The 15,163-nt window shown below is 48.0% G+C and overlaps 1 protein-coding gene across 1 annotated transcript; it reads left to right on the forward strand.

The window, feature by feature from the left end:
- Positions 1-9,563: 9,563 nt before the first annotated feature.
- On the forward strand, positions 9,564-15,163 carry LOC123090570 (5-methyltetrahydropteroyltriglutamate--homocysteine methyltransferase 1). The gene is made up of 14 exons (XM_044511888.1): positions 9,564-9,727; positions 10,958-11,311; positions 11,411-11,498; positions 11,956-12,083; positions 12,167-12,358; positions 12,456-12,658; positions 13,006-13,169; positions 13,282-13,362; positions 13,447-13,613; positions 13,751-13,856; positions 14,037-14,287; positions 14,391-14,463; positions 14,552-14,680; positions 14,771-15,163. The coding sequence occupies exons 2-14, from the start codon at positions 10,962-10,964 to the stop codon at positions 15,137-15,139; spliced, it is 2,301 nt and encodes a 766-aa protein (XP_044367823.1). The 5' UTR covers positions 9,564-9,727; positions 10,958-10,961; the 3' UTR covers positions 15,140-15,163.

Here is a 15,163-nt window from a genome sequence, read left to right on the forward strand (position 1 = left end):
GCACGATCTTGATGTATCCCGAACTTTGCTATTGTAGTTGGATCTTATGATGTTTCTTCCCCTCTACTCTCTTGTGATGAATTGAGTTTCCCCTTTGAAGTTATCTTATCGGATTCAGTCTTTTATGAGAACACTTGATGTATGTCTTGCCGTGCTTATCTGTGGTGACAATGGGATATCATGTGCCACTTGATGTATGTTTTGGTGACCAACTTGCGGGTTCCGCCCATGAACCTATGCATAGGGGTTGGCACACGTTCTTGACTCTCCGGTAGAAACTTTGGGGCACTCTTTGAAGTACTTTGTGTTGGTTGAATAGATGAATCTGAGATTGTGTGATGTTTATCGTATAATCATGCCCACAGATACTTGGTGACAATGGAGTATCTAGGTGACATTAGGGTTTTGGTTGATTTGTGTCTTAAGGTGTTATTCTAGTATGAACTCTTGAATAGATTGATCCGAAAGAATAACTTTGAGGTAGTTTCGTAACCTACCATAATCTCTTTGTTTGTTCTTCGCTATTAGTGGCTTTGGAGTGACTCTTTGTTGCATGTTGAGGGATTGTTATATGATCTATCTATGTTATTATTGTTGAGAGAACTTGCAGTAGTGAAAGTATGAACCCTAGGCCTTGTTTCCTATCATTGCAGTACCGTTTACGCTCACTTTTATCATTAGTTACCTTGCTGTTTTTATAATTTCAGATTACAAATACCTTTATCTACTATCCATATTGCACTTGTATCACCATCTCTTCGTTGAACTAGTGCACCTATACAAATTACCATTGTATTGGGTGTGTTGGAGACACAAGAGACTCTTTGTTATTTGGTTGCAGGGTTGTTTGAGAGAGACCATCTTCATCCTACGCCTCCTACGAATTCATAAACCTTAGGTCATCCACTTGAGGGAAATTTGCTATTGTCCTACAAACCTGTGCACTTGTAGGCCCAACAACATCTACAAGAAGAAGGTTGTGTAGTAGATATCATAGGCACGCCAGGACTCCCTGAAGATGGTGAGGGAACGCCCGTGCGTCGCCCTGCGGCGCTTTGCGCAGCGCCGCCGAGGCCGCGACGAAGGAGGAGTCGTCATCATCGACGACAGCGACGACGACGACAACGACGCGCCGCCGCCGCTGCCACCAGCCGGGGAGGGGTCCAACAGGGGCACCCGAGTCAAGGAGGAGAAGGCCGACGATGGCGGCGATGACGGCGACTTCTTGGCCTTTAGCAAGTTTTTTTTTATTAGTTTCTACATGTAATGGCGACTACTCGACTTAAATCAGCGAATATAAGCCAAAATTTACCGAAATTTTGCGTGTTTTAGCCGAACTTAGAAATTTGCTACACGTTTTTTTTTCCGGCGCCCGAGACTCCGAGCTCATATCGTGTTGGACAGGGACCTGTGTTGAGACTCCGAGCTCCCCACGCCATTGACTTGCGTTGCAAGGGTGATTGGTGAGCGAGGAGAAAAAGATTCCAAAGATTCTTCCACCAAATACGGTTCCAGCTGCCGATGAAGTACTATTTCTTCTTTCTTTCTTTCTTTCTTTGTGGAAAAAAAGGGTGAGATGGGACTGGGAGCAGGAGCTGGTCACTCGTTTCCTGTCTCGGTGATGCTTGTGCTGATCGTGCGGTTGCCATGTCATCCCGATCCATGGACGAACGAGCGAGCGAGCAAGAAGGGAGCTCCCTTCACATGGCCGCGAACCCGGAGATCGACGAACCGAAAAAATTTCAGTGAAAATTCCTGTGAAAATCCCTGTATGAAGCAATTCCGTACCGGTAGAAACGATGGAAGGCTTAACACCACCAGTCAACCGTGTACGCTCGGTCAGTGAAATTCCTGCGTTCCAAACGGTACGAATGGTACTCCTACTAGTGATCTTTGCAAGCACGGGACTACTGCCGCCGTGAATGTGACACTGCTGCAGACGGCAGCCACGACCCACGAGTGTGGGTGTGTGGGCGCGCGCGTCTCCTCCACCAACCCCCCGAGCCGGAGGTAGGAGCACCTACCATATGCCAACCTTTCCTGGGCGGGTCCCACCATAGCCTGCAGGTGGGGGCACCAACCAACCTATCTCTTCCGATGCATTTTGCATAGTATTCCCTCAGTCCGGAAATACTTGTCGGTGGAATGGATGTATCTAGACATACTTTAGTTCATCCATTCCACCGACAAGTATTTCGGGACGGAGGGAGTACTACTAGAAAAGATTCATGTTGAACGAGGAGACTCTTTTGCTGATGCATCACATGCAGTGCGTGTGTGTGTTTTCGAGCGTGATGGAAACCAAACCAAGCCACCAAACCGGACGAAAAGTATAGATAGCTCAACGCCGCTGTCATCCTCATGGTTGGTGAGAACGAGGCACACACGGAGTTCTTTTTTTTTGAGAGAGAGAGAGAGAGAAGAGGCGCACAAGGAAGGAGCGGCCCCACCTGGCTGGCTGGGGGCAGGCACACCTCTGTATGACGGAGATTCCATCACCATGAAACTACACCACCACACCACACCACACCACCCTTCCGCACTCCTGCCTGGATGCATTCTTTTTTAGAATTGTTGCACGGACGATTTCACTCACACTCATACTTTAACTCTGCTCACCGCCGCTCGAGTACAAATGCTTCAGCGACGGAACAGTATGTAAAACTCAGCTTCGAAAAAAAAAACAGTTCGTACTTGTTGTAACTTTCAATAGCTTTTCTAGGCGTGCCACACGTCGGTTGGGCGACTGATCTTTCGGAAAAAAAAATGGCCCGCCGCAAACTTGCTGCAACTTTCAATAGTTTTTCTAGGCGTGCTACGCGTCGGCCGACTGATCTTTTGAAAAAAAAAGAAATGGCCCGCCGCAAACTGCCCGTTCCACGATGCTCACGGTCAGCGGCGGATCTAGAGTTTGACCAATGTACGTAGGGGCAACATTACAGAGGGTGGTTGTTGTTGTTGTCAAAACGCATTACAGATGGTTAATAAAATATTGAACGATCATATGAACGCATTAGCAAAAAAAAGTTAAGAAGATTGTTTGTGGGGGCCATGCCCTCCCCCACCCATCCCTAGATCCGCCGCTACTCACCGTCCCACGTTGCGGCACAAGCCTTGTTGCAACTGCACTCTGAAGCGGTCGCGACCCATTGCGACCATGACCTTTGTTTCTGAGATTGGGAGGTTTCACAAGAAGACCAGGCACATCAAGCGTCGCTTCAACTCCATTCGTGAAAATGTTCAAGATGGAAACATAGATATTTGAACAGTGCATACGGATCTGAATGTCGCAGATCCGTTGACTAAACCTCTTCCGTGAGCAAAACATGATCAACACCAGAACTCTATGGGTGTTCGATTCATCATAGTGTAACTAGATTATTGACTCTAGTGCAAGTGGGAGACTGTTGGAAATATGCCCTAGAGGCAATAATAAAAGGATTATTATTATATTTCCTTGTTCATGATAATTGTCTATTATTCATGCTATAATTGTATTAACCGGAAACCGTGATACATGTGTGAATACATAGACCATAACATGTCCCTAGTGAGCCTCTAGTTGACTAGCTCGTTGATCAACAGATGGTCATGGTTTCCTGACTATGGACATTGGATGTCATTGATAATGGGATCACATCATTAGGAGAATGATGTGATGGACAAGACCCAATTCTAAGCACAACACAAGATCGTGTAGTTCGTTTGCTAAAGCTTTTCTAAATGTCAAGTATCAGTTCCTTAGACCATGAGATTGTGTAACTCCCGAATACCGTAGGAGTGCTTTGGGTGTACCAAACGTCACAACATAACTGGGTGACTATAAAGGTGCACTACAGGTATCTCCGAAAGTGTCTCTTGGGTTGGCACGAATCGAGACTGGGATTTGTCACTCTGTATGACGGAGAGGTATCTCTGGGCCCACTCGGTAATGCATTATCATAATGAGCTCAATGTGACTAAGTGGTTAGTCACGGGATCATGCATTATGTAACGAGTAAAGTGACTTGCCGGTAACGAGATTGAACGAGGTATTGGGATATCGACGATTGAATCTCGGGCAAGTAACGTACCGATTGATAAAGGGAATTGTTTACGGGATCACTTGAATCCTCGACATCGTGGTTCATCCAATGAGATCATCGTGGAACATGTGGGAGCCAACATGGGTATCCAGATCCCGCTGTTGGTTATTGGCCGGAGAGCTGTCTCGGTCATGTCTGCATGATTCCCGAACCCGTAGGGTCTACATACTTAAGGTTCGATGACGCTAGGGTTATTAGGAAGAATTGTATGTGATTACCGAATGTTGTTCGGAGTCCCGGATGAGATCCCGAACATCACGAGGAGTTCCGGAATGGTCCGGAGGTGAACATTTATATATGGGAAGTTGTCATACGGTCTCCGGAAAAGTTCGGGGACATACCGGTATTGTACCGGGGCCATCGAAGGGGTTCCGGGGGTCCACCGAGAGGGGCCACCTCTCTCGGAGGGCTTCATGGGCCATAGTGGGAAGGGAACCAGCCCTTGGAGGGCTGGGCGCATCCCCCCGTTGGGCCCATGTGCCTAGGGTTGGGGGGGACCCTAAAGGGGGCGCCCTCCTTGCTTGGGGGGCAAGCCCCCTCCCCTTGGCCGCCGCCCCCCCTCTAGATCTCATCTAGAGGGGGGCGGCCCCCTTCCCCTTGTCCTATAAATAGAGGGGCGAGGGGAGGGCTGCAGCACCACACCTAAGGCGCAGCCCCTCCGCTCCCCAACACCTCTCCTCCTCCGCAAGAGCTTGGCGAAGCCCTACAGGAGTACTGCCTTTCCACCACCACCACACCGTCGTGCTGCTGTTGGAGCCCCTCTTCCTCAACATCTCCCTCCTCCTTGCTGGATCAAGGCACGGGAGACGTCACCGGGTTGCACGTGTGTTGAACACGGAGGTGCCATTGTTCGGCGCTAAGATCGAAATCCACCGCGACCTGAATCGCTTCGAGTACGACTCCCTCATCCGCGTTCTTGTAACACTTCCGTATCGCGGTCTTCAAGGGTATGAAGATGCACTCCTCTCTCTCTCGTTGCTAGTTACTCCATAGATTGATCTTGGTGATGCGTAGAAATTTTTTATTTTCTGCAACGATCCCCAACAAGTACCGCTCCAAGGAGCGGTACTACCGCTAGGGCGGTAGGACCCCTTTGAAAAACAACAGCAAGGAGGCAAAAGGCCAGTAGAACTGCCGGAGCGGTACTACCGCTCGTCCTCACGGTACTACCGCTCGACCTCATGGTACTACCGCAAATGGTAGCGGTACTACTGCTTGCGAGCGGTACTAAAAAAATACTTCCGTGCCTACCTCCATTGAGCAAAACACAAGATTTTGGTCTGCAACGGTACTACCGCTCAGGAGCCGCGGTAGTACCGCTCTGGAGCGGTAGTAAAAATTTACATCCGCTCTAGTCGCGGTAGTACCGCTCCAGCCTTTACCAAAACAACCACAACTTTTGCAAACAGACTCTGAATTCAACTAAACCAAGTTTGTTGGAAAGCTAACGACATGGGCTAACACAATCTTGATAGAAATATCAATAAGAATAAAATTAGAAAAGGCCCATGAGAAAATGGTGAGAACCCTTTCTCGGATAAGACCGGTAAAACCTCCAACACCGAAAACATCATAGAAGACGCATGCGAACTCCGTTTTCGATGAACTCAAGCTTGTCATCAAGATGACCATAAGCTCTAAGACTCACAAAGAGAACCAAACAAGAACCAAGAACATGATGCTAGGAGGCAATGGTTTGAGCTCTCTACTAACGATACGATCAAGCTACCAACTTGAGAGCCCCCCTTGATAGTACGGCAAACGATCCTATAACCCGGTCTCCCAACTACCACCACGAGACCGTTAAAATAGAAAACCTATCAAGGGAAAACCTTTGCCTTGCACATGGTCCACTTGAGCTAGATGATGACGATCTTGACTCCCTCAAGTTGGACCACCTTTCTTGATTTCGTTGGCTTGATGAAGACTAGATGATTGCTCCCCCATAGTCCACTATGGGTGAGCCACTCTTCGGCACATCTTCACAAGTCCATTGACACCACAATGGATGTCAAGGTTCAAGCACTTGATCTCTTCGTGATGCTCCACTTGAACTTGCACACGACAATCTTGATGACGATCACCACTTGATTGTTGGGGAACGTTGCAGAAAACAAAAATTTTCCTACTCGTTTCACCAAGATCATCTAGGAGTTCATCTAGCAACGAGTGATTAGATGCATCTACATACCTTTGTAGATCGCGCACGGAAGCGTTCAAAAGAACGGTGATGATGTAGTCGTACTCGACGTGATCCAAATCACCGATGACCAGCGCCGAACGGACGGCACCTCCGCGTTCAACACACGTACGGGACGGGAGACGTCTCCTCCTTCTTGATCCAGCAAGGGGGAAGGAGAGGTTGATGAAGATCCAGCAGCACGACGGCGTGGTGGTGGATGCAGGGCGTCACAGCAGCAGGGCTTCGCCGAGACTACGAGGGAGAGACGTAACGGGGGGAGATGGAGGCGCCAGGGGCTGGTGTAAAATCCCTCCTCTCCCCCCCACTATATATAGGGGTTCCAGGGGGGGCGCCGGCCCTAGTAGATGAGATCTACTAGGGGGGCGGCGGCCAAGGGGAGGTTTCCCTCCCCCCCAAGGCACCTAGGGGTGCCTTCCACCACATGGACTCTTCCATGGTGGAAACCCTAGGCGCATGGGCCTATAGGGGCTGGTGCCCTTGGCCCATCTAGGCCAAGGCGCACCCCCTACAGCCCATGTGGCCCCCCGGGACAGGTGGCCCCACCCGGTGGACCCCCGGGAACCTTCCGGTGGTCCCGGTACAATACCGATAACCCCGAAACTTGTCCCGATGCCCGAAATAGCACTTCCTATATATAATTCTTTACCTCCGGACCATTCCGGAACTCCTCGTGACGTCCGGGATCTCATCCGGGACTCCGAACAACATTCGGGTTTTTGCATATACATATCTTCATAACCCTAGCGTCACCGAACCTTAAGTGTGTAGACCCTACGGGTTCGGGAGACAAGCAGACATGACCGAGACGACTCTCCGGTCAATAACCAACAGCGGGATCTGGATACCCATGTTGGCTCCCACATGCTCCACGATGATCTCATCGGATGAACCACGATGTCGAGGATTTAATCAATCCCGTACGCTATTCCCTTTGTCTATCGATATGTTACTTGCCCGAGATTCGATCGTCGGTATCCCAATACCTCGTTCAATCTCGTTACCGGCAAGTCACTTTACTCGTACCGTAATGCATGATCCCGTGACCAGACACTTGGTCACTCTGAGCTCATTATGATGATGCATTACCGAGTGGGCCCAGTGATACCTCTCCGTCATACGGAGTGACAAATCCCAGTCTTGATCCATGTCACCCAACAGACACTTTCGGAGATACCCGTAGTCTACCTTTATAGTCACCCAGTTACGTTGTGACGTTTGGCATACCCAAAGCACTCCTACGGTATCCGGGAGTTACACGATCTCATGGTCTAAGGAAAAGATACTTTGACATTGGAAAACTCTAGCAAACGAACTATACGATCTTGTGCTATGTTTAGGATTGGGTCTTGTCCATCACATCATTCTCCCAATGATGTGATCTAGTTATCAATGACATCCAGTGTCCATAGTCAGGAAACCATGACTATCTGTTGATCAACGAGCTAGTCAACTAGAGGCTCACTAGGGACATGTTGGTGTCTGTCATTCACACATGTATTACGATTTCCGGATAACACAATTATAGCATGAATAAAGACAATTATCATGAACAAGAAAATATAATAATAATGCTTTTATTATTGCCTCTAGGGCATATTTCCAACATTGATCACCACTTGATGTCACCTTTCAATGGATGGCAAGATTCAAGCCGGCATATCCTTGTTGCAACTGCACTTTGAAAGCAGTCGCGACTCATTGCGACATGACCTTTGTTTCTGAGATTGGGAGGCGTGCTCTGAGGCGGTCGCGCCTCGCCCAGTTTGCAGCACGGGTGGTTGCTGCAAAGGCTGGTTTTTCGGTGGATCTCGCAATGTGGTGGCTGTGATGGTTTGCAACTATGGTGTCCGGTGGTGGCACGCAGCTGCGAACATGCGTCGTCGATGCAATTCATGAAAAAAATGAACGGAGAAGAAGAACAAAATGACTGGACGAGAACACTCACAGGGAAATAACGTACGGTGGTGGGGCCCATGGGGACACACGTCACTCTGGGGACGCGGTCGACGGGCGACGAAAGATCCGTCGGTTGAGTCCTAGCTCTTTCCCCTTGTTTTAGGGAAAACTTTGAATAGTTGAGTTGTATTGTTTGAAGTTTTTTTTATGAAAGTGTAAGCTAGTGTCAAACAAGGCAATATGTACCGAAAGTTATGAGAGGACAGCGGTATTCCCAACCCATCAGAGTTCAAGTCCCAGACTTGACATTGATGCTCGCACTTTCTGGATTTATTCCAGGCTTTTCGGTGATGTGCGTTCAGTGGGAGGAGACGTTCCGTCGATTACGAAGGCGTCTGTGGTGACTTTGTTAATCTCAAGATGATATGCCGACTCAGTCTATGGGAGGTGCTCATAGGGGTAGGATGTGCGTGCGTGCTAGGGTTTAGACATGTGGTAGGTGCGGAGCACCATGATGGAGGGTGGCGGCGAAGACATGCGTGTCGAAGATGAAAATGAGAAACAAGCTAGAGGTTGAAGACAACCAAGAGCCTTCGGATCTGAATATCGCGTGGTCCAGAAAATTGAACGACGGCAAATAGGTGTCCATAGATAAAATGAAATTAATTAGAAGTTTAAACCTTCTTAAAAGAGAAAAAGTTTGTATTAAACTATGATTTGAATTCCTTTCTTGTTAGTTTCCAAGTGCAAAATGTTCATTGCCTTGATCATAGCATTTAAGCCTTTTAGAAGTGAGCATTTCGGCAGCTTTGATTTTTCCTAAAGCTAATGAAACGAGTGGAAGAGAAAAACCTTGAATAAATAATAAAGAAGGAACCAACAAAAAAAATATATAAAGAATGGTCCCAACCTTGGCTCGGAGTCCGTCTGGAAATGAGAAATAATTCCCTGTCTCATCCGGTCTCGCCAGAATGACAAGAAAAACAAGTGAATAATAATTGAAATGGAACGCAATCGTCAGCCAAAATCGGGTAAGGGGTCGCCGGCGGCAGAGATTGTGTTCGGGTTTAGAAGGGTGGTCGGGGCGGAGCAGCACGGCGCGAAGGCACGATGGATGGTCGAATATGAAAATGAGAAACAAGGTAGAGGCCGAAGACGGCCAGGAGCCATCGGATCGGCATATCGTGCGGCCCAGAAAACCGACCGGCGACAAATAGGCGCATCCCTAGAAAAAGCAAAATAAAATGAATTAGAAGTTTTGATGGGTGGATCCGTGGGTGGTGTCTTGGCTAGCATCAACTTTGAATCACTCAACAACAACAGCATGTTAGTGCTGCTAACAGAGATTAGTTGGGATGGATCTCACCTCACCAGATCCCAACGTACGCGCGCACCTACCCCCCGCCCTTCCCGTTTGCTTACACATTATAAATAAACCCCCCCAAACCCCCCCAATTCCCCGTGCCCACCGCCATCCTCCATCCCCCCCTCTCCCCACCGTCTCCCTCCTCATCTCCGGCGCCGCTCCGCGACTCCTCCAAGGGTAAGCCGCCGCTCCCCCTCCCCTCCCCTCCCGCCGTGTCCGACCCAATGCGCGCGCGCGCGCGGCCGCGAAATCCCCCGCGCAGTCAGCCTGCCGCCGCGCCGCGCTGCGCCGTAGCCTAGGCGCCGACGCCGGTCGCGCGCGTCGCCGCGACGACGCCCCGTGTCCGTAGTCTAAGCGCCGACGCCGATGCCTCCCCGCCCCGCCAGCGGTATCGGGCATTTGGTTTCCTGGGGTTAACTGAATTTTGGTTGGGCGCGGCAGCCCCGCCATCCGGATCCCCCAGCTGCATGGCGGTGGCTGCTCGGGGTCAGATCCGAGCCTCTCGGTCGCGCCCTCGGTGGATCCGAGGTCGATGCGGTGGTTAGGTTCCTGGCATCAGATCTGCTGTGCCGCCTAGCATTTTTTAGTTACGATCTGGGGTTGCATGTGTGCTGTATCTGTAGAACGACTGGCAGGGAGCGAGTGCTGGTTTTGCGTGCTAATTGTTATCATCATTTCAGATGATCAGTTTGTTTCCTCGTAGTTCTAACCCGTCGGTTAATATTTTTTTTGACTATAAACAGTAGGGTAAACTACTTCTGTCCAATCATGCATATCCGTAGTACCAGGACATTTTCTGATCAGCGTTGTTACTATTTTATTTCACATTTAAAATCCTGTGGTCAACTTAAACTCTGCATGTCCTACTCGTCCTCAGACATTTTGATCCCAGCCGCTATCCGTTCCCCTGAATGTTATGTTGTTTGTAGTAGTATGATGATGCCTTCATGCCTGAGAGGGACCCTGCTTTCTTTCGGGCCGATTTTAGCTGCCCTGTACCCACACCATGGGAGTTGGTTGGATCCTAAATGGAGGCCTTTAGTGCGTGTAGCCTGCCTTCATGGCACGGCTAAACATTCCCAGTATACAGAAACATCCTGGCTTAGCCAAAGGTATTTCTTAAGCCTCTTAATTCTTAGCAGAGGAGCTCATGCATGCAAAGAACATAGAAGAACGGAGTACTGAGTTCGTTTGGAGAAATATGTTTTTATAATTTTTGGGTCCATTGGCTGTTAGCTTACAGATATACTTATAGTTTCCTGTATGCGCATTAATTGATTTTTATTTTGGATCCCTTGTCTGTTAGGTTGATATATGTATTTTCCTATATGTGCAAAGTATTTTGGAAAGTTCCTTACCAACCAATGTTCCTGCAAATTAATTGATTTTAATTTTTTGATGGCGTAGAAAGATGGCGTCCCACATTGTTGGATACCCTCGCATGGGCCCCAAGAGGGAGCTCAAGTTTGCCTTGGAGTCTTTCTGGGATGGGAAGAGCAGCGCTGAGGATTTGGAGAAGGTTGCCGCCGACCTCAGGGCCAGCATCTGGAAGCAGATGTCAGAGGCTGGGATTAAGTACATTCCCAGCAACACCTTCTCATACTATGACCAGGTGCTTGACACAACGGCCATGCTTGGTGCCGTCCCGGACCGCTACTCTTGGACTGGCGGGGAGATTGGTCACAGCACCTACTTCTCAATGGCCAGGGGCAATGCCACTGTCCCTGCTATGGAGATGACCAAGTGGTTTGACACCAACTAGTAAGTCAATCTGCGTCCCTTGAATGCTGATCAGAGGTGAAATCTTTTCAGGGCATTGGTCATGCAGTTTTGCTTACTGGATTTCTTACTCTTTTGCAGCCACTTCATTGTACCTGAATTGAGCCCAGCAACCAAGTTCTCATATGCTTCACACAAGGCTGTCTCTGAATACAAGGAGGCAAAGGCGGTATGTTCCTTCACCCACAGCATTGTCTCAGCCTCCTTTTCATAGTAGTTTCCTTGCACATAATTTGGTAGTAAAAAATATCTTCTGACCTGTACTACTATTTTGTGCTAGCTATCTAAATCTGATCCCACAGTGCTAGTTTTTATGTCTTGCTTTGCTAGTTACATGTTCTTTGGTTAAAGTAGAGCCTTTAGCCACATCTGGATGAGACCCCATATCTTAGCAATCCCATACTGCAAAACGCTGACTCGTTGATTTTGTAACCTATACCTGAAGTTGAAATTTATAGTTCTGGAACAAGCATGTTTTTTCTGTCGTCCACAGAATAATGCATTACCATTTGCATACCTAACTGAATATAGAAATTCATTTCAAGGACCTGAATATAGAAATTCATTTGCCATGCTATTTGTCTTCACAAAATGATGCCTACATGCTTACATGTTCTTCCATGCAGCTCGGTGTTGACACTGTTCCAGTGCTTGTTGGACCAGTCTCATACTTGCTGCTCTCCAAGGCAGCGAAGGGTGTGGAGAAATCATTCTCTCTTCTTTCACTTCTTGATAGCATTCTTCCCATCTACAAGTAAGCATCGGCTGACGCAACCAACTCCTTTTGTTTTAACTTGAATCTTCAGTTGATAATGTCATATGTTATATAAATTGCAGGGAGGTTGTGACTGAGCTGAAGGCAGCTGGTGCTTCATGGATTCAGTTTGATGAGCCCACCCTTGTTAAGGACCTTGCTGCTCACGAATTGGCCGCGTTCTCTTCAGCATATGCTGCACTCGAGTCGGCACTCTCTGGATTGAATGTGCTTATTGAGACATACTTTGCTGATGTTCCTGCTGAATCTTACAAGTACGTTTCTCTAGTGCTAATCCATTCTACTCGCCTTTTTATGTATTTCAAGGTGCTCTATTAAAACAGCAAAACACTAATTCTCTTGTAACCACAGGACCCTCACATCATTGAGTGGCGTGACTGCCTATGGTTTTGATCTTGTTCGTGGAACCAAGACGCTTGAGCTTATCAAGAGCGCTGGTATCCCATCTGGGAAGTACTTATTTGCTGGTGTTGTAGATGGAAGGAACATCTGGGCTGATGATCTTGCTGCATCTCTCAGCACTCTTCAGTCTCTTGAGGCTGTTGTTGGCAAGGGTAAGCAGTAAACAATATATTTATTATTTACTATCTCCAGGTCACAATTTAGGACGTTTTCAACATTGGCAGTTCTTTAGGTGAAACTTTGACCATCAGTTCCTATGAAAAATGTTGCTTCAGATAAAACCAAGTATTGATTATGAACATATGTTTCATGATAATCTAGTACTGTATTAATGTGTCGCAGATGTTGGTATTTGCTCTATACTGATAGTTGTGATCAAACCTTAAAAATGCTCCATTAGCACATATTCTAAAACGACCTACAGTGTGACTCAGAGGTGGTATTTGTTATCCATTGTCATTGCTTTCTGTATTAAACAATTGTGAATACTTTCTCGCAGACAAGCTTGTGGTGTCCACCTCCTGCTCACTGATGCACACTGCTGTTGATCTTGTGAACGAGACTAAGCTTGACAGTGAGATCAAGTCATGGCTCGCATTTGCTGCCCAAAAGGTGGTTGAGGTGAATGCACTTGGCAAGGCTTTGGCTGGTCAAAAGGATGAGGCATGCTATTCTTTTCTCTCTCTCACTATAGCCTGGTGCTTGTTTGCACCACTTCAATTGCAACTCCTAACTAACTTTACTGACATGTAATGTTGAATTTTGTCAAATACAGGCCTACTTTGCTGCCAATGCCGCTGCTCAGGCCTCAAGGAGGTCCTCACCCAGAGTGAACAACGAGGAGGTTCAGAAGGCTGTAAGTTCACTGAAGTTCGGTCATATACACGCACATTAAGAGTTCGCACATGCCAATTATTAACAGGAAGTTCATTTCTTACAGGCGGCTGCTTTGAAGGGCTCTGACCACCGCCGTGCTACCCCTGTTTCTGCTAGACTGGACGCTCAGCAGAAGAAGCTCAACCTTCCTATCCTCCCAACTACAACAATCGGTTCATTCCCTCAGACAATGGACCTCAGGAGGGTCCGCCGTGAGTACAAGGCGAAGAAGTGAGTCCCTCTAGATGGACTTTTCTTGTGATATTTCCTGCGATTTTTTTTTGAAAATTTGTGTCACCGCAGGATCTCTGAGTAGACTTTTCTTATAATATTTCCTGCATTTTTATTGAATATTTGTGTCACTTCAGGATCTCTGAGGAGGAGTATGTCAGTGCTATCAAGGAAGAAATTAGCAAGGTTGTCAAGATCCAAGAGGAGCTTGACATCGATGTGCTCGTCCACGGAGAGCCTGAGGTGAGCAATGCTAATTAATATTGTTTGTTGCAGACTCATTTGCAACATGTTTGGACGTTTTGAAATGAAGCTATATCTTTCTGTGGATCATTGAAATAGGAATTTGCTTAAGCATATTGTGTTTGTTCTCCGGTAACTTAGTGTATGCACATTTTTTGACTATTTTTATGTACGTTTCAGAGAAATGACATGGTTGAGTACTTTGGCGAGCAATTATCTGGTTTTGCATTTACTGCCAATGGATGGGTGCAATCCTATGGATCACGTTGCGTGAAGCCACCGATCATCTATGGTGATGTCAGCCGCCCCAACCCCATGACAGTCTTCTGGTCCAAGATGGCTCAGGACATGACCCCTCGCCCAATGAAGGGAATGCTGACTGGTCCTGTCACAATCCTCAACTGGTCTTTTGTCAGGAACGACCAGCCAAGGTTGATACCGCCTCCTAGCTTCTTACATCTATTTTGATTTGACGGCCTTCAAGTGGAGGTGTTTTAACTGCTACTAATCGGTACACCACTTCTTGGTCTACAGGTTTGAGACATGCTACCAGATTGCCCTTGCCATTAAAAAGGAGGTTGAGGATCTCGAAGCTGGTGGTATTCAGGTTTGTACTAAGTTTTCTTTTGTCATTTCACCATATCATTACTGTGTCCATGTGGCATGTGTAACAAATACGCTTCGGTCATCTGCAGGTGATCCAGATCGACGAGGCTGCTCTAAGGGAGGGTCTGCCGCTGCGCAAGTCGGAGCATGCTTTCTACTTGGACTGGGCTGTCCACTCATTCAGAATCACCAACTGCGGTGTGCAAGACACCACTCAGGTAATCTACTTGGAATGCCATGAAGGTATTCAGAAAATCTTTGTTGCCATCATCATCCATCCCTTATGAGACATGTTTTTTCCTGGGCAGATCCACACCCACATGTGCTACTCCAACTTCAACGATATCATCCACTCCATCATCAACATGGACGCCGACGTCATCACCATCGAGAACTCCCGCTCCGACGAGAAGCTCCTGTCGGTCTTCCGCGAGGGCGTGACCTACGGAGCCGGCATCGGCCCTGGCGTCTACGACATCCACTCCCCCAGGATCCCCTCCACGGAGGAGATTGCCGACCGCGTCAACAAGATGCTCGCGGTGCTCGACACCAACATCCTGTGGGTGAACCCCGACTGCGGCCTCAAGACCCGCAAGTACACGGAGGTGAAGCCCGCCCTGACCAACATGGTCGCCGCGGCCAAGCTCATCCGCACCCAGCTCGCCAGCACAAAGTGAAGAGCCTGATGCTACTACCTATTG

Source organism: Triticum aestivum, chromosome 4B (assembly GCF_018294505.1).
Source record: "Triticum aestivum cultivar Chinese Spring chromosome 4B, IWGSC CS RefSeq v2.1, whole genome shotgun sequence".
Classification (NCBI taxonomy): Eukaryota; Viridiplantae; Streptophyta; class Magnoliopsida; order Poales; family Poaceae; genus Triticum; species Triticum aestivum.

Excerpts from the sequence above, each read along its gene's own strand:
- LOC123090570 (XM_044511888.1), top strand. The coding sequence starts at position 10,962 with ATGGCGTCCCACATTGTTGGATACCCTCGCATGGGCCCCAAGAGGGAG. Across the intron at positions 13,170-13,281 it reads TGGCTGGTCAAAAGGATGAG|GCCTACTTTGCTGCCAATGC; the intron begins GCATGCTATTCT and ends TGTCAAATACAG. Across the intron at positions 14,288-14,390 it reads GTCAGGAACGACCAGCCAAG|GTTTGAGACATGCTACCAGA; the intron begins GTTGATACCGCC and ends CTTGGTCTACAG.